General features: G+C 42.7%; 1 protein-coding gene across 1 annotated transcript in view; it reads left to right on the top strand.

Moving 5' to 3' along the window:
* The window catches only part of SCN11A (sodium voltage-gated channel alpha subunit 11), a 133,222-nt gene that overhangs the window by 37,871 nt on the left and 67,869 nt on the right, over nt 1–27,482 (top strand). The window contains exons 4-9 of the mRNA XM_081527406.1: nt 7,901–8,035; nt 15,960–16,233; nt 19,213–19,331; nt 20,300–20,401; nt 22,798–22,926; nt 24,525–24,628. Coding sequence (XP_081383532.1) covers nt 7,901–8,035; nt 15,960–16,233; nt 19,213–19,331; nt 20,300–20,401; nt 22,798–22,926; nt 24,525–24,628 — 863 coding nt within the window. The remainder of the gene's footprint in view (nt 1–7,900; nt 8,036–15,959; nt 16,234–19,212; nt 19,332–20,299; nt 20,402–22,797; nt 22,927–24,524; nt 24,629–27,482) is intronic.

Here is a 27,482-nt window from a genome sequence, read left to right as displayed (position 1 = left end):
TGTTATGCTCAAGGTATCAAAAGAAATTTGCCTCATTCCTAAGAGGTAAGATGGTAGGAAATTTAGTTGAATAGAAAGAATTGAGAACCCAGTGGAGTTGGGGAAGGCCAGGGCCAGAAGTGAGGGGTAGTAGGATTGGATACAGGTCACAGAGAGGTACATACAGGCAGCTAACATCTGTGGTACAATAAAAGAACACGTTCTTTTAATGGTAACAGATGGCCACAGGGTCAAGCATGTCTGGGGATTTTGGTTGGGCCACTTTATACAGAGGTAGCCAGTGAGCTTCTGTGCTTGGGATTTTAGAAAGAGAACTGAGTCCCATCCAGTTGAGATTTTGACATGAAACAGTTAACCCGAGGCCACGTGGTAAACTGAGGAGGAAGATCTTCCTGCGTCTCCTGTGACAGTCATTCTGTTTCTGAACTTAAACCTCAGTGGATATTGTCTCTCTTCTATATACATTGTGAGTTCATTTCCAGATGCCTTTACATTTGCTCTAGAAATACCAACATCCACTGTATGCCTAGTCAGGAAAAAGCAGGGAAAAAAAGCTGAAATGTCATCTCAGGGATACTGAACTATAGCCCCTGGACCACCTTCCGCCTTTCAGGGATGATGGCAAGGGGTTGAGGGGTGGGGGGGAGGAGGGGAGGATGGTAAGGGACAGGGTTGGGAAGGCAGCTTCATAGTCAGGTCAGCTGTGTTTCTTCCTGTCACTACAGCTCAATTCCTTTCCTCTGCATTCCCCAAGGAGTGACTGTGCAGATATCTGATGCCGTGCAGGCCACTGAGCTTTTGTTCAAAGCCTAGACCTGTTCTTCTCTTTTATAAGTTTGATGATGCTGTCACTTTAAGACTTTTCCTAGCCTTTTTTTCTTCCCTTCCTCCCTAACAAGACCAAACTGAGAAGAATGAAGCCAGGGTAAATTGAGAAAATATTTGAAACCTATTAAGTGTGGCTACAAGTTTATTGCAATTCTTAAGTTAATTATATCCTTTTTGACTTCCAGCCAGTCCCTTCACTGGGCTTCCATATAGACTTGGCCACCTATCCCAGCCTCAGGCTGGCAGCATGCCTATCTGCCTGCCTCGTTCCTTCCCTCCTTCCTTCCCACCACCTCTTCCCCCTCCCTCCTGCACAATTAAGTCAGCAATCCTCAGTAGCTACTACCTCCTGGGGCTTAAATGTAATTGGGAGTGTGGTGAGTATAAAGAATTTGAAGTGCGTGTGTATTTGTATCCATGTGAGGGGCAGGAACGTGGTACACAGTGGAAGATCATGTATGTAAACACTGAGTCTTACCTCAGCCACAAACATTTATTTTAGCTTGTACCCTGCAAAGTGTTATCCCAAATCATTTAAATCTCATGGGTTCCTGTACAGTAGGTATTATCACTGTATATCCAGGTGTTTATGGATAAAGCAACTGAGGCCCAGAGAAGTTTTACAAAGAGATTGATCACATAATTATTATAAGGATTTGATTTAGATCATACCTGAATGATCTAGTGGTTTTCCCTACTTTCTTCAGTTTAAGCCTGGATTTTTCAATAAGGAGCTCATGATCTGAGTCAGAGTCAGCCCAGGTCTTTTTTTTTTTTTTTCTGACTGTGTAGACCTTCTCCATCTTTGGCTGCAAAGAACATAATCAATCACATGCAAAGAGATAGAGGAAAACAGCAAAATGGGAAAGACTACAGATCTCTTCAAGATAATTGGAGATATCAAGGGAACATTTCATGCAAGGATGGGCATGATAAAGGACAATAATGGTAAGGACCTAAGAGAAGCAGAAGAGTTTAAGAAGAGGTGGCAAGAATACACAGGAGAACTATACAAAAAAGGTTTTAATGACCTGGATAACCACAATGGTGTGGTCATTCACCTAGAGCTAGACATCTTGGAATGTGAAGTCAAGTGGGCCTTAGGGAACATTGCTATGAACAAAGTTAGTGGAAGTAATGGAATTCCAGCTGAGCTTTTAAAAATCCAAAAAGATGATGCTGTTAAAGTGATGCACTCAATATGCCAGCAAATTTGGAAAACTCAGCAGTGGCCACAGGACTGGAAAAAGTTAGTTCTCATTCAAATCCCAAAGAAGGGAAATGCCAAAGAATATTCCAACTACCATACAGTTGCACTCATTTCACATGCTAGCAAGGTTATGCTCAAAATCCTTCAAGCTAGGCTTCAGTACCATGTGAACCAAGAACTTCCAGATGTACAGACTGGGTTTAGAAAAGGCAGAGGAGCTAGAGATCAAATTGTCAACATTCGTTGGATCATGGAGAAAGCAAGGAAATTCCAGAAAAACATTTACTTCTGCTTCACTGACTGCGCACAAGCCTTTGTGTGGCTCAAAACAAACTGTGGAAAATTCTTAAAGAGATGGGAGTACCAGACCTCCTTACTTGTCTCCTGAGAAGCCTGTATGAGGGTCAAGAAAGAAGCAACAGTTAGAAACTGGACATGGAACAACTGACTGGTTCCAAATTGGGAAAGGAGTGTGACAAGGCTGTATATTGTCACTCTGCCTATTTAACTTCGATGCTAAATACATCATGTGAAATGCCAGGCTGGATGAAGCACTAACTGGAATCAAGATTACCAGGAGAAATATCAACAGCTTCAGATAAGCAGATGATACCACTTTAATGGCAGAAAGTGAAGAGGAACTAAAGAGCCTCTTGATGAAGGTGAAAGAGGAGAGTGAAAAAGCTGGCGTAAAACTCAGCATTCAAAAAACTAAGATCATGGTATCCAGTCCCATCACTTCATGGAAATAAAAGGGGAATAAGTGGATGGAGTGACAGATTTTTATTTTCTTGGGCTCCAAAAATCACTGCGGACAGTTACTATAGCCATGAAATTAAAAGACGTGTGCTCCTTGGAAGGAAAACTGTGACAAACCTAGACAGCATTTTAAAAAGCAGAGACATCACTTTGCTGACAAAGGTCCATGTATTCAAAGATACGGTTTTTCCTGTAGTCATGTACGTATGTGAGAGCCGGACTCAGAAGGCTGAGTGCAGAAGAACTGATGCTTTTAAATTGTGGTGCTGGAGAAGACTCTTGAGAGTCCCTTAGACAGCAAGATCAAATCAGCCAATCCTAAAGGAAATCAACTCTGAATATTCATTGGAAGGACTGATGCTGAAGCTGAAACTACAATACTCTGGCCACGTGATGTGAACAGCTGACTCATTGGAAAAGACCCCAATGCTTGGAAAAATTGAAGGCCAAAGGAGAAGGGGACAGCAGAGGATGAGATGGCTAGATAGCATCACTGACTCAATGGACATAAATTTAGTAAACTCCAGGAGATAGTGGAGGACAGAGGAGCCTGGTGTGCTTCAGTTCATGGGGTCACAAAAGGATAGATTTGACTTAGTGATTGAACATCAACAACATTTTCTGTCAACTCAGCTGGGACCAGAGAAAGCCAGTGTACAGTAAGATAGAAGAGCAAAGAGCCTGGGGAACAGCAACAGAACCAAGAGATGAGGAGAAGCAGAACCTCTTGAATATCCTGCAGGTCTTCAGTCTTTGGTTCTATTCCATGAGAGTCAGTAGCTTCTCCAGCTTCTCCTCCCTTGGATTCTGTATGACATTCCCATTCCTTACCAATAAAATCTTTTTCTCTCTCTTTTGGTTATACAATATACTAGGGTTAAGATTTCCTTACTTGCAACCAAAGTAATCTTCAATAATACATATCAGAAAACGGAAGCAGTGAGCTAAGTGCTAAATATAGGTACAAGAAGTGAGTAATAGGAGGTAGAGGATGGAGCAGTTTCTGCTGTTGTGTTGCAAGAGATCTCATGAGCTGGACATTGAAGCCTTGCTCACAACCTACATGTATGTAACCATTTGGCAAACCCTGTGGAGGTGACAGAAGAATGCACAGGAACCATCTTTTAGCAAGTTTTCAAGCCTAGCAGATGCTCTCGGTACCCATGCTACACTCCCGCAGACTACCTCCGATTTCAGCTAATATGTGGTGGACAGCTCCTGTGCTCTAACAGCATCCCACCTCAATGGTCTGTCTGGCTTCTTTTGGCTTTTCTGTCTCAGTGGTTTGTCACAGGAGCTCTCTCAGTTCATGAGCAAGCATAACCCAGAGACTGGAAGTCAGAGAGAAATTAACCTCAATGGAGACTGGAGGATCTACTTCCAATATGGCTCACTCTCATGGCTGATAAGTTGGTGCCGGTTATTGGCAAGACACCTCAGTTCCTTCCCATGTGAAGTCTCCACAGGGCTGGTTGTCTTCACAGTATGCTGGCTGTTGGCTCTCTCCAGAGAGGCAATCCAACAGAACAGGGAGAAGCCACATTGCCTTTTGTGATTGAGACTCAGAAATTACACACTGTCACTTCTGCAATATCATGTTGGTTATACCTGTTAAGTTTGGGATAGGACCGCATAAGAGCATGAATATCAGAGGTAAGGGTCACTGAGGCCATTTTGGAGACTGATTATCATAATGTCCCTGTGAGCAACCCTCAGCCACTAAGGGATATAAGCCAGAGGACAAATGCCCAGCCTCATAATTCTCAAATAAATTCTGCATTTCCTCAGAAACTCCTGAGAGAGGCTGAGCCTCCAATCTGCCATATCAGCTGAAGTGTACACCCTTTATTGGTTTTTCCTCCTTTTTAGCCTTCCATTTCTCTTTCCCTTATGCCTGTTTCCTGTGATCCACCTCCCAAACAAACTCTTTCACTGAAGGACTTGTCTAATGCTTTTGGAGGAACTAAAACACAAAGGTAGTATCTAAAATAATCTTGAAATGGTGTGGAGCCAATCACGAAGGTGATGTACTGTGCTATTGGAATATTGATGGCTAATCATGTAGAGGAAGCTCACAGAGGGACGGCATGGTCGCGAAAACTTCATGGAAGCAGCAGGAATTGAGAAATGGAGGGACTGGGGAAAGGGGCAAGAAGAGAGGCAAGAGGAGGGCAGCTTTAGCAATACCCTGGGTGAGGCAGGGGGCAAAGAAGAGGGATGTGGCTGGGGCAAGAGTTGTCAGTGCATAGGGCAGTCTACCAGGAAGGGGCAGGGGCAGACTGTTCACTGGGAAGGCCATCGTGACAGTCCAGTGAGAGGTTAGAAGGGCTTTACCTCTGGAAATGAAGGCTAGAAAGGAAGAGCAAGATCGTACAGAGAAGGACACATCAGAGCCAGATAGACAGGACTGAGGAGCCTGTATCGGGTTTCAGAAAGGACTGTGAGGTTAGTAGTTCTTTTATTCATTTGCAAATAATTATTAAGCACCTATTAAATATATACAGTTATAAGAATATGGCCATAACAGTGAATAAGATCATGAAACTATGTCCTCAACAAGCATGTTTTCTGTAGGGATGTATCTGGGAATCTCCCTTAGGACCTTAAAGGCGAGTACATCCTTGGAAATGGATTCTGGACTTCCTCAGACATGTGTACCCAGAATTAGTCACAACTAGTTCTCCTTGGTTTGCTCATTTTAAGTTTCCCCACAAAATATTCTGTTCCCTTTGCTCTCACCTTCTGCTGTGCTGGACATCCCACTCTCAACATCACTCATTTACATGGATATCTTATTGTCAGTGAGATAGCAGTGGTGCACGTTAGGGAAACAAAGGACTTGGTGGTTATACATAAAATAATCAGAAGCATAAGACAGTGCCAGAGCTTTGCCTTTGGCTAGTACAAGTTCCTATTCAAGCTTGGCAATATCAAAGTGTTGTGCAAGGCCAGGCAAAGAATCCCTTCATTTCAGCCTCCCCCTCAGCTATCCCCATGGAACCACTTGAGATTCTGTACACAGTCTTGTCCTTCCAGGCTGGTGTGACCTGGCTTATGCTTTTCCTGAAAAGCCCATCCTTACTTTCACTACATATTGAGTTCTTACTCATTTTCTGAGCTTCTGTTCAAATCCCACCTCTTCTTGGAAGCCTTCCCAGAATGAGTTGCTCTCTGTTCTATGCTTTGAAGGCCTTTGTTTGCATCTTGCTTGCTGACCCTTGATGTTCCCTTTCTTGTTTTGTAGTTCTTTGGACACGTTTCTTTCTTATAAAGAGACTACAGACTGCTCAAGGGCCCACATCTCATTATAGTATTTCCAAATACTCTGAAATAGTGGAGGCTCAATGTCATCTTTGCGAAATCAGCAGATGGGAGGCATGGTTGCTGCTAAAGCAGATGCACCATACTTGACCACTGATGCTGAAACGGATCACCTTATCAGATGGTGGGACTGGAACTGGCAAGGTCTTGCTGCCTACTAGCACTTGAGGGAGGTGACGATGCTATATGGTTTGAGGTGTGCAAATGTGAGTGCTCTGGCATTGGCATCTCATATTACAAGGAAGTGTGGAGTCTCACCACTGGACCATCAGGGAAGTCCCTCTGCTCAATTTTTCAAATGCATGTTTGTCTTTCCTAAGTTCCGCATGGGGAAGATGAGTCTGGGAGAAGTCCTGAATGCAAGCCCCATGCTGCTTGGGCAGCCTGTGTTTGTGTAGTACTCTTAGTCAATTAAGTCCTTACCCCTGGAATAATTTTCACTTCCTTGAAGCTGGAGCTAGAAAGATTCTTTGAAACTTCAGAGTGGGAAGTCTGAATCTGACTTAATAGCTTAGGAAAATAGTATTTGCAAAGAGTTTATATTAAAAAGGCCAGGGCCTCTTAAGATAATGGATTTACAGGCCTCCTTTACCTCTTCAAACATACACTTTTCTATCCATGTGAAAAATGCTCATTACCTCTGAGCACTTCTCTTATTCTTTGATCTTCTCTTACTCTGAGAGTCACCCTAAAATCAGACAAGGGTTTAAAATGGTCATATACACTGTGCCAGGCCTGGTGCTAATCTCATCCCACATGTGCAATTTCATCCTCTCCATGGGGTCTAGGTGTTGAGGCAGTAGGGGGAGAAAAATAACCAAGTCTGTTCTCTCTTAAATTAAGATACTTATATCTAGTGCTTGCAAAGTGGTTTCACAGATACAATCACCTTTGCTTCCTAAGGCTAAGAAGATTAGGAAGATTGTCCCATTTTATAGGGAGAAAATAAGGACTCAGAGCAATTGAGTGATCTGTCCAGTATCACACAGCTTTGACTAGTAGAGCCTAGTTCTTCTGACCAGAATTTAGTGCCCCTTCTGGCAGGATGAAAAATCTTCCTGTGATTCCAATCCAACACTCCTTTAAACACCTGCTTCCTACCTCCTGCTTCCTTATAAACACTCATATTGTATCCTTAACCTCAGTTGGCTGTCAGCTGGCCTCTGTAAGGTAACAATGGCTGAAAATAGCTTATGATATGACACTGCCCAGCAAGATTTCATTTTTCCCGAAGAATTAACAAAACAGAAGCCTACATGGGAGAGTTTGAGTTTGGTGACAGGTCCATTGTGGAGTTGCTTTGGTGGCCAAGGGGTCTTCTTGGTGTTCCTTATGATAAATGCATAAGCAAGCATGTATTTTCATAGTTCTGAACCCCAGGGTTGATGGCACAAGAGAAGAGAAAGTTGGAGGAGCCCGTGGGTGCCCTGTGAACAGTTTCACACTGTGGACCTTGGTAGGTTCTGGGGGTAAGACTCTACAGCCCCAAGTTAGTCGACCTGCAAGCTACACTGAATGCAGAAACAGCATGGCTTTTCAGATAGAGTTTTTCTGTATTTTCTCACCCACTTGGATGAGGCCAAAGAAGAAGAAAACAACCTGTTTCTTTATTAATGATGCTTTCTGCAGAGTTAGATTAAGCACTGATTAAAGCCAGATGCTCCCAAAGTATAAATGTAAGTATCATCTCAGTCACTTCTCCGGTTACAGGGTTTCCTACACGATTCTTTAAAATCACTTTGGCTCACTTCCCATTTGCCTTCCTCTATGCTCTCCACCCAGCTTTGGAGCCGCCCCTCCCAGAAGGGCTTCAACTGTCAGGAGCAGGAGCTTGGACTCTGCGAGAGACTTGCTCTGTGGAGAGCTTCAAGAGGTGCCACGGGAGCTGCTGCCTGGAGCTACCTTACCAGGAGGAAGGTAAGTCTTCTGGGCTGGGAGGAGCCCTGTTCTTCTGTCCTTTCAAGGCTGGACCTGCCACTATGGAACTTGCTGTTTTTTTCATCAGGGTGAAGTACGAGTCTTTTGTAACATTTTCCTGCTCAAATCAGAGGCAGAGACCAGGTACCAGGATACATGGCTTAGGCAATAGGGTCCATTAGGTGATTCTCCTCCTTTCAAGTGCTCTGAGAGGGCATGGGGATAGGAGATGGTCAGCTGGCTGGCCTGGTAGGTGCTTGTAACCCTGGACTTTGAGTCAGAAACTGGGCTTTTCTAGAAATGATGTGTTCAAGTCTTGGTCTCCATCTGAGGCTATGGTGCAAATCCTCCAAACATTTTCTGAATTCCCTGTGGCCAGTTAACTTAATCAGAAATTGGTATACATGAAGGTGTTTTTGTTTTTTTTTGAAAGAGCTAGCACCTAGCTTGGGATTGGCTTTGGACAGAGATCAAATTGTGTTAAAGTCTATACATGTTCACTTTCTTTCTGATTTTTTTACGGGATCTATGAAGGAGGAAAACTATGTATATATTCTTGTAACCCACATTAATGAATATGACTTGTGCATCACCAAAGTTGGAACTTATTATGGGGACCACCACCCAAAATGGATGAAAGGGCATCCTGTAGAATATAGTCACCATTGGACTCTCTGGCTTGGGTGAGTGGGAGGGTGTCATGGTGGGACCCCTGGGATGCCTGTGGGAGTGACATGTGAATGGTAGCAGTGAGGCTGATGTTCAGGAAAGAACGTCACACACAGTAAGGGTGCCATCCACCCAGCCCAGCCCAGCTGGAAGCTATGTGGCTTTTTCCTCCTGACTTCCTTCTGTCACATTCTTGGAATGTCTTAACTTAAGTATGACAAAGTAGGCGGGTAGGTGAAATTGCATGAATTGAGATTCTCCAGCACTTACGGGATCATAGGCAAGTATCTCCATTTCTCTAAGCCCTGTTTTCTTTTGTAAAATGTGGATGATATAATAATATCTACCCTGTAGCTCTCTTGGGAAATTATGAGAGATAATCCATTTAAAGTGTTTGACAGTTCTTAGCCCATGGCTCAGACTCTTATTAACCTCAGGGTGAACCTTTGGCATTTTAGATTGTGTGGACCAGATCCATGCCAAAAGGTTCTGGTTGTACAGCTGCAATCCTTTTGTGACTTCCTCTCACTGGTTAGGGAAAAGCGTGAGGGTCGAGCTCCTAGAGAAAACTAGCAAGAAACACTAGTCAAAGGAAGACGTAAGGTTAAAATCTCTGTCTCTTAAGAGAGGAATCCAGCTTAATTCTAGAGGAGTACTTCCTTTCAGAAATCCCCCATGGATAATATTTATCGCATTAGATTGCTCTGAGGATTAAATGAGATAATTTTCCCTGGAACAAGATGGACATCATTAAATGATATCTATCATTGTGAAAATGTTTGAAATGTCATGTTAATTGAAAAATTCAGAGGGTGAAATGGCGTACGTATCACAATGACCACTATGTAAATATATCCACAAGAATACTACAGAAAAGAAATCCCCCAAAATGTTAAAACTTGCATGTGGTCAGTAGCTTTGGTTTGTGAGTGATCATTTCCTTGATTTCTAAATTTTCTTTAATGGATGATTCTATCAGCCCAAGCCCTCGCAGGAAACAGATGGCACATTCAAACTGGGCATTTTGAGGATGTTTTATTGAAGAGACATTTTATAAAAATTCAGGCAGAGTTACAGTAACAGAAACAAGTTAGAGTGCTGTTCTTAGGTGTGTTGAGAGTGGGGTGACATTATATTCCACATCTGAAGGGGAAGGGGAATGTGCTATAGAACCGGAAGTGAAGCTGTGTGGATAGAACCAGAAGGGAAGCTGACAGAACTGTGCCGCATGCTGCCATCAGGGACAGAGTTGGGAAAGAAATCCCTGACCCTCTTCTCCACAGTTCTCTGGGTCTCTTGCTGGTGCCTCCCATTGGCCAAGCTCAACCAGAAGCTAGAGTTCAAGGGTCCCCAGTGAGGGGGGTCCATGTAGATCAGCTTCTGGGCATTGAGTAGGGTGGGAAAGGATGGGGAGAGACCTGTAGATCAAACTAAGATGGCTAGCATAGTAAGATTCTGTAGCTGTTGTAATCACAGGTAGAATCATAAACAAGAAAGAAAAGCCTTTTGCTATCCTCAGTGCTTTCACACCATACTCTTCTCTCTTCCCACCTGCATGACTTCTAGCCTTCATAACCATGCCCTCCTCTGGGCTCCCGTAGCCCCTGGTGCTTCCTCTAGTGTAGCCACACTCATTGTGTGGCTTCATCCTTCATGCTTGACGCCCCACACCATTATAAGACCCTGGAGGCTTGTAAGACCCAGCACATGAGTGAACGAACGATTGGAGTTAGATCTAAATAACTCTATAAAGCTATAGATTTGAATTAAGGCCTGGAGCTACTTAACAGAGAGTGGATTCCTGATGAATTTAGGGTCTCTGCTTAAGAAAGTGAGGCTTTTGCCCTCCTTCCTAGGTGAGTGTTCATTTTCTATTTGGTGGGAGTGGGCCCGTGAGCCTGTTGAGCCCAGATGGGCTCTCAGAGGCCCTGACAAACGGCTCCCCACCTGGCATGCCAGTCTAGCCTGTCACCTGATGGAGGTCTGGCAGAGCATTCTCACGGGCCTCCCAGTCTCCAGGATTGCCCTGTGTCAAATCGTAATTCACATGTCACTGGTCTCCTGGTTTAGGACTGTAAATTGAGATTAAGCTTGCTTCCTTTCTGACTCTAGGAGATTTAGAGCCTGTCTTTATACCTGATACTTTGACTCTCTATTATGAATTAGAGAATGTTTTGAGCCCTTGAAGGATTTTTACAATCTTTTTTCAATCCTATGAAAGTCACATACATGCATATAACTCAAATAGCTCTGGAGGAGGAAATGTTGGGAGGGATAGAACATGAAAAATGAAAATTTTCCACCTTAACCTGTATATCTAGTCTACTTTTAACCATTTCGGTTTTCCAGTCTTCTGGTCATTTTCTCTGCTGCTGCTGCTGCTCAGTCGCTTCAGTCGTGTCCGACTCTGTGCGACCCCATAGACGGCAGCCCACCAGGCTCCACCGTCCCTGGGATCCTCCAGGCAAGAATACTGGAGTGGGTTGCCATTTCCTTCTCCAGTGCATGAAAGGGAAAAGTGACAGTGAAGTCGCTCAGTCGTGTCCGACTCTGAGCGACCCCATGGACTGTAGCCCACCAGGCTCCTCCATCCACGGGATTTTCCAGGCAAGAGTACTGGAGTGGGGTGCCATTGCCTTCTCCGGTCATTGTCTCACTTAACTCTAAATAATCCTCTTATATGTCTATTTCTTGATTTATCAAGTTTAAGTAAAAATTATTGAATTGTGCCTGTGTGTGATGAAGGATTTAACTCATTACAGTAATCCTTCTACCTTTCTCATGATATCTTGCAGTTTTTGTTCTCTGTGTTTCTAATTTGGTTTTGCACTTAATTACCTGTGTAATTTTAAGGGATAGACTTGTACTGCTTGATGCATTGACCTTCCATAGAATGGCTTAATTCTCTTAAGTGTTTAGGATGAGGAAATTGGTGCCTCTGAGTTTCCCTTCATCTTTTCTCTCCAACTTCAGCTTGCAACAGTATTTTATAACATTTATAACATTTTGAAGTCTATCCTGTAATTATAATTAATTTTTCTTTATGTATCAGATGATTGTTAAAAATAAAAAACTAATATATAACCTTCATGATATAATGATTTTTGTAGCTACTAGTCTCTAAAACCAAGTACTATATTTGGACCCTTAAAGAAGGGGGTGGACTCTGATATCACTGACCTTCTGCTGCATGAAGGAGAATGTTCTAAGTGTCAGGTCACATGGACTCTCTTTTTTTCCCTATTCTTATAATCTGTTGGCTGCTCAGATCATTTAGTTGGCCTCATGTGTAAAACATGACTTCTTGAAGAACATTTTACTTTCATGAAATTTCTAGTTATCTTTCTTTTCTTACTTATTAATAAGCCAGTTTCTTAATCATATATTTTTGTTAGAGAGAATTTACTTTATTCTTGAAAACTTTTTCTTATGGTGCTCTGATTTCTAATTCTTGCTGGATAAAGACCATTGAGGTGCAGATATCCTGGAATAGTTTTATTGCACTCTTGGGTTGGGTACAGTATATCTTGGAGCACATGCATCCTCAAATTTTTTATTCTCTTTTGTTGTTTGGAAGCATATACTCAATTTTTTGGTAACGAATCATTTAGTGTTAGAAAAATTTGCCTCCACACTTGAGTATTAATGAGGCTTAGGAAAGAATTGCACTTAGCCAATTTAATTCTTTGTGGGCTTCCCTGGTGGCTCAGATGGTAAAGAATCTGCCTGCAATGCAGGAGACCCGGGTTTGATCCCTGGGTCAGGAAGATCCTCTGGAGAAAGAAATGGCAACCCACTCCAGTATTCTTGCTTGGAAAATCCCATGGACAGAGGAGACTGGAGGGCTGCAGTCCACAGGGTCGCAAAGAGTTCGACACTACTGAGCAACTAACACACACAAAAATTAATTCTTTAATGAATTTTCCATGCAGTGAAATTGTTTTCTGTACAGAAATTTTCAGAATTAAATATTTTTGTAGAAATTTCATAATGAATATTTGAATATTTCCAAATTTTATCATTTATAATTTGTGCCATATTGATTTTATTAATTCATTACCTTAATTAATTTTGCTTGTGCAGCCTCTGTTTCCACAGTCCAGTTTTCCTGAGTCTACTTTTGTTAAAGAGTATTTGATTCTTCCATTAATTTTTTTCAGTTAATAAGAAAATTTTACTGCATGTGGTTTTATTTTATCAGATTTGAATTGATAATTTTTATAAAGTCCTCCTTTTTCCTGGGTCAATTTCTGGGGTTTTCAGTGTTACCTTTTTTTTTTCCTTCTTTAGACAGTTTGTTTTAATTGTTGTTATTTAAAAGAAGAATGCCAAAATAATTATGGCTTAAGATTTGAATCTAAAACTTGTGTTGAACAGCTCTTAAATACATGTCATTATATCCAGGTTATTATCTAAAGCTCATGAGAAATTATCCTCTATAGATGCAAATGCTAATTTATACCTATTTATTATTGTTGGTCAGAAAATTCTTCTGATTACATTTTCCCTAATGGTTTCATACTACACTCCCCCCCCCCGCCCCACCCAGTGTTACCTGTAAGATGTAGTTCTTTAGTTATTACATCATCTGTAACAAATTTTGATGTGTGCAGTTTCAGGGGTTTGTCAGTTTCATTTGTGTTATTTATTTTTATAAAGTCTCTTTTCCTCAAGAACCCAGGTAAGATACCTCAGGGTCAGAACAGCAGGGTCAGAGTGTCCAGTTTCTTTTTTAATAGTCTTATTATTATAATAGTCAAGAGCCCTCCACTGTATTTCTTGCTGCATCTTAGCATAAAGTCTAGTTTTTGCCATTAAGGGTCTTACCTGGCTCATCAATTTTATAGGATCAACTAACATTCATATGCTATTTATGGCAAAGGACTTTATGCTCGTCTTAAATGTCTTTTAGGAGCTCTAGAGCCAAATTCAGTAGAGTATCATTATATGCTTACTTCATTTGTATAAATTCAACTATACACGTTTATGAGAGAGAAGTGAGGGGAGAAATAGAAGGGGAGAGGAATGGAGGGAAGGGGAGAGGAGAGAGAGTAATTTAAATAGTGCAGCCAGTTCCATCATCTGGGCACATCTATTAAGAGCTTGACCCTGAATGAGTGGAGGAGAGAATCCACTGAATCTATGGTCCCAGGTTTGGTTTCTGTTGACATACAGCTCACACCTTGTGAATATTGCATTACCGTTAGTGTGTTTAAAGACACATTTATGTTGCCTTTATTATGACTCTTAAACACAATCCAGCTACTTTCTTCACTGAAGAAAGAGTGACTGGTTCTGGCACTGGAAGAAAACTGGCAGTACTGAATTTGTTGAGAAATGGATGAGATGCCTCTTCAATATGGCACCTCCCTAAGGGATTTCAAGGGAAATTTTGACCATGTTTTTAGGGTTTTTTTTAAATGTGCTGTTTTCAGAGCCTAACGTGTATAAGCTGTGATTTCTTTGTACTGAAGTGCTTCTTGATTCTCTCTGCTTGCAGATCCCGTCGGTAGCTTCAATTCTATGTGTTTTAAACTGAATCTGTTCACCCATAGCTTTCTCCTTCCCTAGTGCTCTCTATGTGAGTGAGTGGCATTGTTGACCCACTTGCCCAAGCCAGGAGCCTTGGCTCCTTCTTGTCCCTCAAATCCAGCTGCTTCTTAAATGACTCTCAAATCCATCTACTCCATTAGGTCATCCTCAGTGGTTATGACCCGTTGCAACAGTTTCTAAGCTCATTTCTCCTCTTCTAGCCTTCTGAACTCCTTCATCCCCTTATCCCAAATCTATCCATTCTCACCAGTAAGAGGGATATTAAACATGATAGTGTTACTCCTCTGTAATAGTGATAACTCAAATGTTAGCAACTCCCCGCCACCCTCAGGGTGAAGTTCATGATCTTTACTAAGTATTATAGCCCCCACATGCGCTCTGATGCTGACTGACCATCATGCTCCACAAAAATCTCCATTCTGGGCAAATAAGACCTGATGATGGATAATGTTCTTTTTCAATCAAGTGTCTTTGTTCATGCTCTTTCCTCTCTCTGCAACACTCTGATGTCCCTTTTTTTCTTCTCTGAGACTTACATCTCCTTCAGGTCTCAGCTAAGACATTAAAGCTTTGGTAACCCATCCCTGATTCTGCAAAGCTGCTTAGATACTTATCCTCTATTTCTTTCCTAGAATAGCATTTGAATTACTCTGTTATAATTTCATGTCATTTATCTGTCTTCTCCTCTACAGCAGGGCAGCATAACTGTAGTGCCTGGAGGAGCAACAGAGGTTTTTTCACCATTAGTACCTAGCACTGTGCCTGGAACAGGCACTGAACACATGGTTGTTGAATGAAGACACCAGTCCTATGTTGGGTTCCTCATTGTAATTCCCTGGAGGGGTGTGAGAATTAGTCCTAGATTGTCATTCAGTAAATTAGAAAGGAAGAGGATGCTTGATATGGAGAATAAATGCATTCAACTGAAACACTATTTTTTTTTTTTCTGAGTCTAGTTTTAAGCCTGAAGCTGTGGAGAAAGTCCTTGTAGAAAGTGCTATCAGGGATAAGGGCTGGGAGAGCTATTATCCCATGATAGAGTGACCCTACTGGCTTTGCCAAACTCCTTTTGCTTTCTTAGAGTCTTGCTTCTGCCTGATCTGGATCTCAGAAATAATGGAGCTGGCCTCAGATCATAGATGATAGTATAAATGTTCATGCCCTTGTTTATGGCTCTTTTGTTTCCATCCCATCACATTTTAAGAACTTTACTGACCAAAGGTGGAGAAAGACTCATGACCTCATAGTTTTGATTTTACAACCCCCAGTTATGGCCCATTTGATTCCCTATTCCTTCCTCTCCTGTTCACATTGTGACCACTTGTCTACCATTAGTAGGTCCCATTTCAGTAGTTCAGCTGATTTAGTCTTATTGTCTTGGTTGGTGCTCAGTTTTACAGACTGAGCTTCTTCTGCTCATTGGTCTTGAACTCAGCTTCCCACCTGTTCCCAGGTCCTTCAGGAATGATGTTCTGCTTTGGTCTCACCTATGCCCCAAATTCTTGCTATATCCACAATTATGGTCAACTTTTCTGAATTTCCCCACAGCTAATGAGCTCCCAGGTCCCCCCGTCTCAGTCTCAACTCTGTAGACTCCATGGTTCTATCCATGGAAAGTGGAATCTCAGGGCAGAAATTAGAGTGTAATTTCTACCTCCTAGATCTCTCTGAGAATATATTTACTGCTCGTCTCTGTCCCAAGGGTGAAGATGGATGACAGGTGCTACCCAGTGATCTTTCCAGATGGGAGGAATTTCCGCCCCTTCACTCCTGACTCTTTGGCTGCAATCAAGAAGCGGATTGCCATCCAAAAGGAGAAAAAGAAGTCCAAAGACCAGAAAGCTGCAGAACCCGAGCCTCGACCTCAACTCGACCTGAAGGTCTCCAGAAAGTTGCCCATGCTTTATGGTGACATTCCCTGTGACCTGATAGCAAAGCCCCTGGAAGACTTGGACCCATTCTACAGCAATCATAAGGTACCTCTGTGGGGAGACAGGAGTGTTCAAACCACTGGCATTGCAAGAATCTCCAAATATTGATCTTGGGCTATAAAGAGGCCAGACCCCACTTCTCCTTTGCTATCATCTTGTCTTTGATTTCATAGCCCTAAGAATGGCTTTCAGTACTAATTTTCTCTCTATAACAATGTATATCTTGGAGAAGATAAGGACTAGGAGCAGTAGAAGGGTAAAATGGTGTCAGGAAAGAGAACTGGACTAGCAGTCAGAAAGGTTGAGTACAGACCATTTCAGGAGCTTGAATTTATAAGTTTGGGTAAATCATTTCACTAATTATCACTTTTCTAATCAGTAAAATGAGAACAATGCCTGCTTTCCCTTCATTATAGCATAGACATGCGATGGAGGCACTTTATAAACTGTAAAGTATTATGCTGACATGAAGGATTAATACCACTGTCCATGAATGTCTGTTTTAGCAACTAGAGTTTACTTTGAGAAGCTCTTAACCAGTAGGCTTTTTAGGTTGTTAAATGAGATTTATGAAAGTCAAAGCCCCACACCAACACTTGACGCGTAAGAGGAGCTCAATAAATAAAGTTTAAGAATATTGTAATCAAGTGGGCACATGCAGATTATATGTAAACTCCATGCCAATATGTGATAGTCTTGCTGTTTTATCTACCTAGATGTAGGGAAATTCTAATAAAGGTTTCTCAAAGAGGTTCCTGAATGAGGAAATGTGAGCTCAGGCTCTTCTGATGGCTGGTTGAAAACCCAGGGCAGTGAGGAAAGTCCTCTATAAGCCATCCCCTTTCAGGAAAGACTCAGAAGACTTTGCCATCATCATTTCACTGAGTGATCCAGCAGAGAATGGAAAACCTGCTTTGCCAGACTGAAGACAGGGAGGAAGGAAGCTGAGGAGTTTGGGGCAAGTCCTGGGAAATATGGCATGCTGAGGGCATCCTTTGTGGGCACCCATGAGAAACTGACTTCTCCAAAGGAAGGTTGCATGGTTTGTATGTACTTGAACTGAACAGAGTTGGGATTACCAGGCCTAATGAGGACTGTGTGATGGAGGAAAGTGGGGTATGAGTGGGAAGAACAAGAAAGGAGAAAGGAGATGAAGGAACAAAAACACTTCAATATGCCTCCTTCTCCTAGTGCCCCAGGATTCCAGGGGCTTCTTGGAGGCAGAGTCATTGGAGATAAGTTAACTCCAGGAGACCTCCTTCTGCCTCAAGGCTGGGCAGGGAACCCAGGAGGTAGGCAGCAGCTTGGTGTGTTATGGACAGTCCTGGGAGGACAGACTCTGTTCCAGCTGGGGTGGATGTTCTAGGACCATCTCTTCTAAACCTGGGTCCTCCCTTTAAATCAGGAGACATGATACTTGTTCAGAGCTCTTATACCCACAACCTCACATGCCAGTGCTCTCTGCACTCCTGTGAGCTATGGGTGGTGTCATTAGCACTTCATCTTACAGATGAGGAAACAAAGCCTTGATGGGGAAGTGGCTACACCAGGTCAAGCAGCCAGTTAGTGGTGGAGCTGGGACTCAAACCCAAGGGTTCTTTCTGTAGTCACAGGTCACTTCTTATCTTTCAAAGCTTCCATTTTTGAAAGAGAAAAGGGTGGAGATGTGTCAGCAAGCAGACAGGAAATACCTGTATTTTAAATCATTAAAACCTTGGCAAGTGTAGTTAAATACACCGTTAGTTGAAATATTTAAAGTAGTCAGAGGAGGCATTAATAAAATATCAAGATCAAAGGGCACAGAAATAGAGCCATATCATACCACCTATTAATCTGGGTGACCCACCTCAGGGAGAGGTTTACTCTCTGCCCTAAAATCATCTTTCTGTCCAAAAGAAGTACACGGAATCCCCAAACTGAGTCTTAGATTCCTGGGTTCATAGCTTTCAAGGAATCCTTAGCCCATTTCATTTTGTTATGGAGGAAACAGAAAACATCCTAGTCCACATTTTCCCTGCTGCCAGATGGCCAGCAGACCAATAAGTTCCGCAACTCAGTGAAGGAAGTTGATGCTTGGCAGTGGCTGAAGTTCTGGTACCTTAACCAAGGTGGCAGCTAACCCACTGTTTCTGTGCCTGGATGACAAGACCTGTCTTCCCTGTCTGAGAACATGGTGAATTACATGTCAAGGAGTACTTTCTGCAAGTCTGAAAAGAGCAGTGACATGGGAGACAGGAATGACCCTAGTTCTATGAAGACTTTTAGAACTAACAGCCTTGGGAACCCATAGAGGGACAGCAGATGACTGTTATATGGAAAGGGGATGGTTTGAAGATTGATGTTAGAAGCCTGTGAGTCACTGGTTTTGTCTAGAGGCAGCTTCATGCCCAGAGCCCAGGAAGAGATGCAAGGAGGAAGCAGGTGTTTTTCAACAGGGTCCAATTGGACACTGGGTGAGAAGTGCACCATTTGGTGGGTCTTTCCTGGACCCAGACATCCCTGGTTATACCCACGACAAGGCAGCAGAGACTTCAGTGAATGTTCAATCCTACTTCTATCTCTTCAAGTTCTTTTCTAATTCTCATCTCCATAAATAGTACAATACAAAGGGTTATATTTGACCCAGTTATTCTTTATCTCTTTTTTCTTTGTTTGCAGGGCCTATGCACTTCATTTCTGTGGCCTCCAGAGTATGTCACTGGGTGAAAAGTCCATAGCTCAACAGTTATTTTAGGTGTGAGGACTGACTTTCAACAGATCAGAGTCTTGGAGCTCTGAGAGAGCCCCAAGCCAGGTGGGTGGGGGGGATCTATTGGCTTTCAAAGTGACAGTGTAAGCTGCTCAGAAAGTACCTCTGGCTTCAGAAGATAACTCTCCAATCAGAAGCTGCTGTCATAATATGACAAGCCATACCTCAACCTATGGTTCCACTGAACTTTCTCTAAAATGAACTCATGATAAATACTGTTTTGTTACTGCATGTAATTCCTATTGTGTGGTTTTTTGCTTTTGGTTTTTTGGCAGACATTTATGGTGTTGAACAAAAAGAGAACAATCTACCGCTTCAGCGCCAAACGTGCCTTGTTCATTTTGGGGCCTTTCAATTCAATCAGAAGTTTAGCCATTAGAATCTCAGTCCATTCATATCCTTTTGTTGCTTCTTTTACTAAGTCCAGGTCATGGGAAGTGTGCACAAGCATGAGGGGTTCATGTGTCTGTTGAGTGGAAACAACCCATTCTTTCAACAAATACTGGCTGAGTGGCCCCACTGCATGGCAGGCAGGGCTGTGTGGGGGCTGGCCCCTGTCTGGGGCCCTGAGGCCTCAGAGGAGATGAGAGGCTCAACTGGGCTTTGGAGGCATCAAAAATGGCCTCCTGAAGAAGGGAACATCTAAGCTGAGACCCAAGTAAAGGTTGTAAACTGGCAACCTGTGTACTGAGTTTAGCTGATAAATGAGTTGTGGTAGAACTACAGTGTTCAAAGCTTTTTTGGAAACACTTTCTAGTGTTAAAAGTCCAGATTTACAGGGGATGAGAAGAAACCTGGCAGTTTCAGATGGGAGGTGGGGGAGATGTGAAAAAGACAGGCGTGGGTTGGTAGACATAATGAAGTACTCGGGAAAACGGGAAGGAATATCTATTTAAGTTGGGTTCCCTAGAAGCAGAGCCTGAGAGGGGATTCTTAATTAAGTGATTTAGTGGAGGAGTGCCGTCTGGAAAAGGAAAAAGGGAAACATCATGGAGCAAAAGGAGGAGCCAAACAAGGACAGAGCCTTAGCTGAACCCACATCAGGCATCAGCCTGAGCCCACAGGGATCTTCAGAGCATGGACTGTATCACAGAGCTGCCCCACCCGAAAGCCAGAGGGTGAGTTTTTGCAAGTCTGTGGGTCAGACCTGTGGCAAGGGCATGTAGCCTTGCAGGGTGAGAGGCTGCCATTCGAGGACAATTCTTCAAGAAGGGGGGCGGCTGTGGGTTGTTCCAGTCAACACTCACAAAAGACAGATGCTTCTGCAGAAAAGGGGCCCTGCAGGGACCCCTGCAGCCTCTACTACAATAACTAAAGACATGGGCCATCCTTCAGTGTACTTGCCTTAACAGCCCCGCTCACATTGTTCAGCATGTTCATCATCTGTACTGTCATCATCAACTGCGTGTTCATGGCCTTAGCTCATAAGAAGGGCAGCATTAACGTGAATATTGACAATGCTGAGTAAGTATTTTTCCTGCACACATTTATCCTATGTTTTTCAGCAAATAGACCTTAAAGAATCATGATTACATAAGAGTTTGTCACCCATAATCCCAAATCCCCCACACCAATGCTGGCAGAGTCAGTTTCATTTTGAAACTTTCTCAGAATAGAGTCTTAGAAATGGGTTTACTAGCTGGACATCTATGACCCTGACTGGATACCCTAACGATGGTTGAATTGACAGTGACACACCCCAGTGGGCCTGATTTGCCTGGAGGGTTGAAGTCTCCCTATCATGGAGAACTCGAGCACTGCTTCCTGCTGGTGGGCATGGTTCTGCTCCACAGCAGATGTCATTTTGGTCTGCGTGTCCCACCATTGGCCAGGCTTCTGCTGGAAAAGAGAGAATGGTAGGGTGAGAGGTGGAAGGCCATATGGCTAGACAGAAATTGCAGTCAGAGGTGGCTGTCTCATTTGTTTGAGATCTGGATGAAGACTTGCAGAATCCCACACATCTGCAATTACAGCCTTTTTTTTTTAAAAAAAGACCCATAATTTTTATAAATTATACCTGAGTTTGAAAGATGGCATCTCAGGGCACACAGTAATTACTCTTCTGTGTTTATTTGTCACCTGAAAGGTGAGCAGTTTAGGAAAAAGCTGAAGCAGGAAGTGGCTCTTTCCCAAGGCAGCCTCATGACCATTTCTGCTCTTGTAATTAGCTGCTTTAGGATTTTTCAAGTTCCCAAGACCCTATTTCTTTAGCTTTGAAGGCTAACAGTGACTGGATATTCTACCAGAAAAGGTCCACTTCTTTTAATCTGAACCAGCAGATTGTTCAAATGAATTGTTTCTGTCCCGCATGTGGGACCAGTATATGTGTGTGTGCACACCAACCAACCACTTTTTATTGGAATTATAACAAGAGAAATAGGGTATTATCTTTTGGAGGAGAAGGAAGGAGAAGAAGGGAAATAAATTAGAAAACAGAACATGATGAAGGGCTAAAGGAATAAAATGGAAATAGTGTATTTAAAAAATTGTGATAAAATACACATTACCACAAATTTGTCATTTTAATCACTTTTACATGTACAGATCTGTGGTATTAAGTACATTCGCACAGTTGTGCAACCATTACCACTCTCTGCCTCCACAACTGTTTTTCATCTTGCAAAACTGAAACTGTACTCATTAAACAATAACTCCTCATTCTGCCTTCCCCTCCAGTCCCCTGGAAACCACCATTAGACTTCATGTCTCTGTGTATTTGATTACTCTAGGTGCTTCATATAAAGGAATCATTTAACCTTTGTCTTTTTAAACTAGTTCATCTCCCTTAGTATATGACCTCAGCGTTCATTCATATTGTTGCATGTGACAGGATTTCTTTCCTTTTCAAGACTCAGTAATATTTTATAGTATGTATGTATCATATTTTATTAATTTGTTCATCTGTCAATGAACATTTGGGTTGCTTCTACCTCTTGGCTATTGTGAATATTGCTGCTATTAACATGGGTATGCAAGTATCTCTTCAAGACTCTGCTTTCAGTTATTTTGTATATATACCTAGAAGTGGGATTGCCAAATCATATGGTAATTCTATTTTTAATCTTTTGAAGGTTCTTCATGCTAAATATTTTCCACGGTGGTTTCACTATTTTATAATCCCACCACTAATGCACAAGAGTTTTAATCTTGCCACATCCTCACCCACACTTTCTATTTTTTTTTTTTAAAGTAGCTATTCTAATGAGTATGAGTGATATCTCGTTGTGGTTTTGATTTGCATTTCTCTGATGATTAGTGATATTGAACATCTTTTCATAGGCTGGTTGGCAATTGGTATATAATCTTTGAAGAAATGTTCATTCAAGTCATTTGGCCATTTTAAAGTTGGATTATTTAATTTTTTTGTTGTTGAATTTGTAGGAGTTCCTTATATATTCCAAATATTAACATCTCATCAGATACATGATTTGCAAATATTACCTTCTAGGACTCTTATGGTTTCAGGTCTTACATTTAGCTTTAATCCATTTTGAGTTTAATTTTTGTACATGGTGTAAAGGTCCAACTTCATTCTTTTAAATGTGGATATCTAGCTTTCCCAATACCATTTGTTGAAAAGACTGTCCATGTTGGCTGAAACTTTTCTCAAGAAAATGGCTATGAAGCTAGTGATTTAAAAGAAGCTTTGCAACTTTATCCATGGACATGTTTATCAGAAATCCCAAATATCAGAAGTTGCTTGAGGACCTTACCTTTCTGAACTCTGATTTGCTAAGACTATAATGTTAAATGTCACATTAAAATGGAATCAAACCTCATGAAGGTCAGATCAGGTAGAGGGACTCTCTGTGTTTCACGTCGCTTATCATATTTCTTCTTCTGGATGATTTGCTTTGTAGGTATGTCTTCATTGGGATTTACTTATTTGAAGCATTAGTTAAAATATTGGCAAGAGGTTTTATTCTGGATGAGTTTTCTTTCCTGCGAGATCCATGGAACTGGCTGGACTCCATTGTCATTGCAACAGCGTAAGAAAGTTAAGATTTTTGCGGAAGAGACTAAGGGTGGGAAAGAAGCCCCTTGGCTTCCATCTGGGTTCTGTGTGGATCCACATGAGTGGCTGAGTACAGCCAAGTAAAGCCTAAAACTCTTGAGTGCAGTGTTGGTTGGCACTGAACTGCACCATGTAGCCAGCTGGCCAGAGGACTTCACACACACAAATCCACTTCATCCTTTCTGTCTCTTTTTTTGCCCCAACCAGGGACTGAATCCAGGCCATGGGAGTGAGAGTGCTGTGTCCTAACCACTGGACTGCCAGGGAATCCCCCACAAATCCATTTCTGATCAAACACTCATGGTCTTACTTTTTTAGCCATTTACTCACCAAACACTGACCTGTTATGGGACCAGGCTCTGTGGGCCCAGGGTTGTGATAATGAAAAAAATATCATGCATGGTTCTCACTCTGTTGAAGCTCGCAGTTCAGAGGGGAAGTGAAGCATCTGTGTGTGTGCTTAGTGGCTCAGTCGTGTCTGACTCTTTGCGAGCCCATCAACTGTAGTAGCCTGCCAGGCTCCTCTGTCCATGGGATTCTCCAGGCCAGAATACCGGAGTGGGTAGCCTTTCCCTTCTTTGGGGGATCTTCCTGACCCAGGGATCAAACCCAGGTCTCCTGCATTGCAGGCAGATTCTTTATCATCTGAGCCACCAGAGAAGCCCAGTGAAGCATTTAATGACCATTAAAACCTGCTGCAGTTAGTGCTAGCATAGGATGCTGTGCATGATTCTGGTTGTCAGAAGATGGAGGAGGACCAAAGGGGTCTAGAACATCTTTGTCTACTGAAAGGTCAAGGAGTTTCTGTCATGTTTCCTTCTAGAAGTGTTATTATTTTGGCTCTTGTGTTTAAGTTTATGGTCCATTTTGAGTTAGTTGTTGTATATAGCATGAGTGAGGGTTGAAGTTCTTTCTGAAGGAGAGGATATCAATTTGGCATCTGAATGATGAGCAAAATAAAAAGCAAGAGAAACAATGGCCCATTGCCAGCACAGTAATAATAAACCCAGCCTTATTTAATTGGTGGCAGCCATTGTCTTAAGCACTTTGCATATATTTTTGTTTAATATTCACTAGTAATTTCAGAGTTTTACATTTCAAGGTCAATAGTCAGATGTTATTGAGAGGTGGTATAGTGCAATGGTGAAGAATATGGGCTCTGGAGCCAGACGGCCTAGGTTCCTTCTGGACTTGGCCACATGGTTGAGACCTTAGGGAAGTGTATTGGGGTCTGGAACTTGGTAGCAAGTCAGTAAATGTTTAAGTTGATTTCTGTTATCCATGAATGTGGCCACAACTGCAATGACTATTTCAAGGAATCTCCGACTATGTCCAAATACAAGGATCAGCTGAGAATAGTCTCCTGTGCAATCTATGGTCCCTGGGTCCACAGCAATACAGAGTGACATTGCCAGGTCCTGAGATGATGGTGGGGGTGGAAGGGGAGGCTGCAGATTTCATTCATGTTGGTGGACAGAACCCAGGCTGTAATTACTTGTGACTTTTGTGGAGATGTGTAGGACACACACATGACTGAGAAAGCCTGGACTTACCTTGTGCTTTGTCTTATAGATTTGTATCATATTCTCCATATATCAATGACAGCAGCATCAGTCTGTCATCCCTGCGTACCTTCCGAGTATTCAGAGCTTTGAAAGCAATTTCAGTAATTTCAGGTAAGTCACTCTAACTTTCAACATTAACTCTTAGCAGAAGAGAATAATTAAAATTTCTCAATATGTCATGTAAACCACAAATTAACAAACAATGCTTTATTCATTTATTTGATCATTCAACAAATACGTATTGAGCACCTGATATGCACTGTGCCACCTGCCTGGGATATATCAGTGAGCAAAAAGACAAAGGTCCCTGCCTTCATGGAGTTTACATTCTAGGTAGGGGATTGGGAGGTGGACTTAAGTGAAAACTATAATAAATAAGTAAATTATATGCCATACTTTTTCATGGAAAAATGAAATGGAAAAGTAGGTAACATGATGGCTCTTGGAAGTCATGGGATTCAAGGAAGCAGGTTGCAGTTTTCAGTGGGGTCGTCAGTATAGGTGTCAACTGGAAAGGTGAGATGTGAGCGGATTTGAAGGTGAGGAAGTTTCACAAGGAGACATATGGGAAAGTGTATCCAGAGCCTAGGAAGCAGCCAGTCCACAGATGAAGGAATATGAAAGATGTGGATGGGGCTGGAGCAGACAGAGTGAGGGACTAGGTGGGGGAGGAAGGACCACAGAGGTAGGTGAAGGGGAAGCACCTAAGTCCCAGGAAGTCTTGGGCTTTCCTCTGAGAGAAATGGGAGCCATGCAAGGGCTTTGAGCAGAGAAGTCCCATGACCTAACTCAGGCTGTAGAAGGATTACTCTGGCTGTTGTGTGGGGAACAGAACTCCAGGGAGCAAAGGCAGAAGCAGGAAGACCAAGCAGGTGGCGTGTTGGTTACCATGGATGCATGCTGCTCAGATCTCCTGCTGCAGGGAGCACAGTTGATAAATGGGCCCAGCTGCCCCCTCTCTGGATTCACCACTGCATTCACGTTCATGCCAAGATCATGCTTTCCCTGCATCTGGGGAGCGCTAGTGCAGGCCCACCCCTAAAGGGTATAGGGCTCCTGTATAGGGGACTTTGGCTTAGGGGCTTCTCAACAAGCAGGGTGAGACTATCTCCAATCTGCACTGCAGCGAAGCCCTTCCTGTCTATCCTGCTTCCTTCCTGCTGTGCTTTTCCAGATGTCAGCCCTGGGTCACAGTCTGAGGCTCTCTCCACCCTCCACTCCCTCCCTCAGACTATTCCTCATAGGCATTCCCCCCCCCCAAATGTCCTGTAATCTGGTCTCAGAGTGTCTACTTCTCAAAGGGCCCAAACGGACACATGAGGCCACTGCCATAATCCAAGCAAGAAGCAGTGGTGCCCTCAGATCAGGCAGTAGGGAGGAGCAGGTGAATGGTGGTCAGATTCTGTATAAATTTAAAGGTAGAAACAATAGGACTTTCTGACAGGTTGATTGTATACAGGATGCGAGCAAAAGAGGAGTCAAGGATGAGTCAAGGTTTTTGTCTGAGTGACTGGAAAGATGGAATCATCTCTGAATGAGAAAAGGAAGACTGTGAGAGAAGCAGGCCTCAGGGGTCAGATTGGGGGTTAGCTTCAGACGCATTCTGTTTGAGATGGCTGTGAGACATCCCAAGTCAGAGTATCAAGTAGGCAATTAGAAATACAAGCTGAAGTTCAGGGCTGCAGATATCATCTCGGAGATTATAAGACTATAGATGATATTTAGAGCCATGGACTCTGAGGAGGTTACGAAGAAAATGAGCATAGATGGAAAGTAGAAGATGAAGGACTGAGACCCACGAGGCACTGAGACCCTAAAGGGGCGGGGTGAGAGGAAAAACCGGCAAAGGAGACGAGTAGGAGCCACCAGTAAAGTAGGAAGGAGAGAAAAAGTGGTCTCCTGGAAGCCAGATAAGCTCTGTGATCAGGATGAAGCCCAGGATGGGTTGTAACTGTGAATCCCAGTTAATCAGAAATGAGGTGATTGGGGCACAGTCGTTCCTTCTCCTTCCCCTGTCCTCTCCAAAAAAAGTGTTACAAGATAGTCTCTCTCTGGCCTCCTTCCCTCCCCTCTTCTTCTTCCCTTCTTCTTCTAGTCTCTTTTATCAGAACTCCAGACAATTTGAATCTTTTTCATACAGAGGTAGTAGACTATTTTTGGAAACTCCAGGAAAACAACTGCATAGTGATAAAGAAACTGACAGAGGATATTTTATGTAGAACTTGTCTCTCTTCCCTTTTCTCTTCCTCTTTTGCAAGGTGGACCTTGGTTTCCCAGGTGGATTTGGGGGTTTCTGCCTGAGCTGAGCCCCTCATATTTCATGTGGATAAAATATAAATATATGTTCAGGCAGTCACTTAGCAAAAAAAGTTTTTGTGTTCCCTTCTTCATCTCTGAGCAGGTAAACACACTCTCCATTTTGACTCATGAACCATGTGAGATCTGTGGATATTTTTGTTTTTTCATTTAAATTATTTTAAGTGGAAGAGAATTACTTTACAATATTGTGATGGTTTTTGCCATACATGAACATGAATTGGCCATAGGTATACATGTATCCCTCCATCCTGAACCCCCTCCCACACCCCTCCCCACCCCATCTCTCCAGTTTGTACCAGAGCACTGGCTTTGGGTGCCCCACTGCATGCACTGAACTCACACTGGTCATCTATTTTACATATGGTGCGTGCATGATCAGTCATTTCTGACTCTCTGCGACCCCCTGGGCCATAGCCTGCTGTGCTTCTCCGTCCATGGGATTTTCCAGGCAAGAATACTGGGGTGGATTGCCATTCCCTTCTCTGGGAATCTTCCTGATCCAGGGATCGAACCCGTGTTCTCTGGTGTCTCCTGCACTGACAGGCAGATTCTTTACCATTGAGCCATGATGGTAACTTTACATATGGTAATGTATATGTTTCAATGCTATTCTCTCAAATCATCCCACCCTTACCGTCTTCCACTG

Source organism: Giraffa tippelskirchi, chromosome 9, assembly GCF_054371585.1.
Source record: "Giraffa tippelskirchi isolate mGirTip1 chromosome 9, T2T-mGirTip1v1.2.pri, whole genome shotgun sequence".
NCBI lineage: Eukaryota > Metazoa > Chordata > Mammalia > Artiodactyla > Giraffidae > Giraffa > Giraffa tippelskirchi.
The sequence above is the reverse complement of the archived record's forward strand: the minus strand, read 5'-3'. Positions and strand labels throughout refer to the sequence as shown.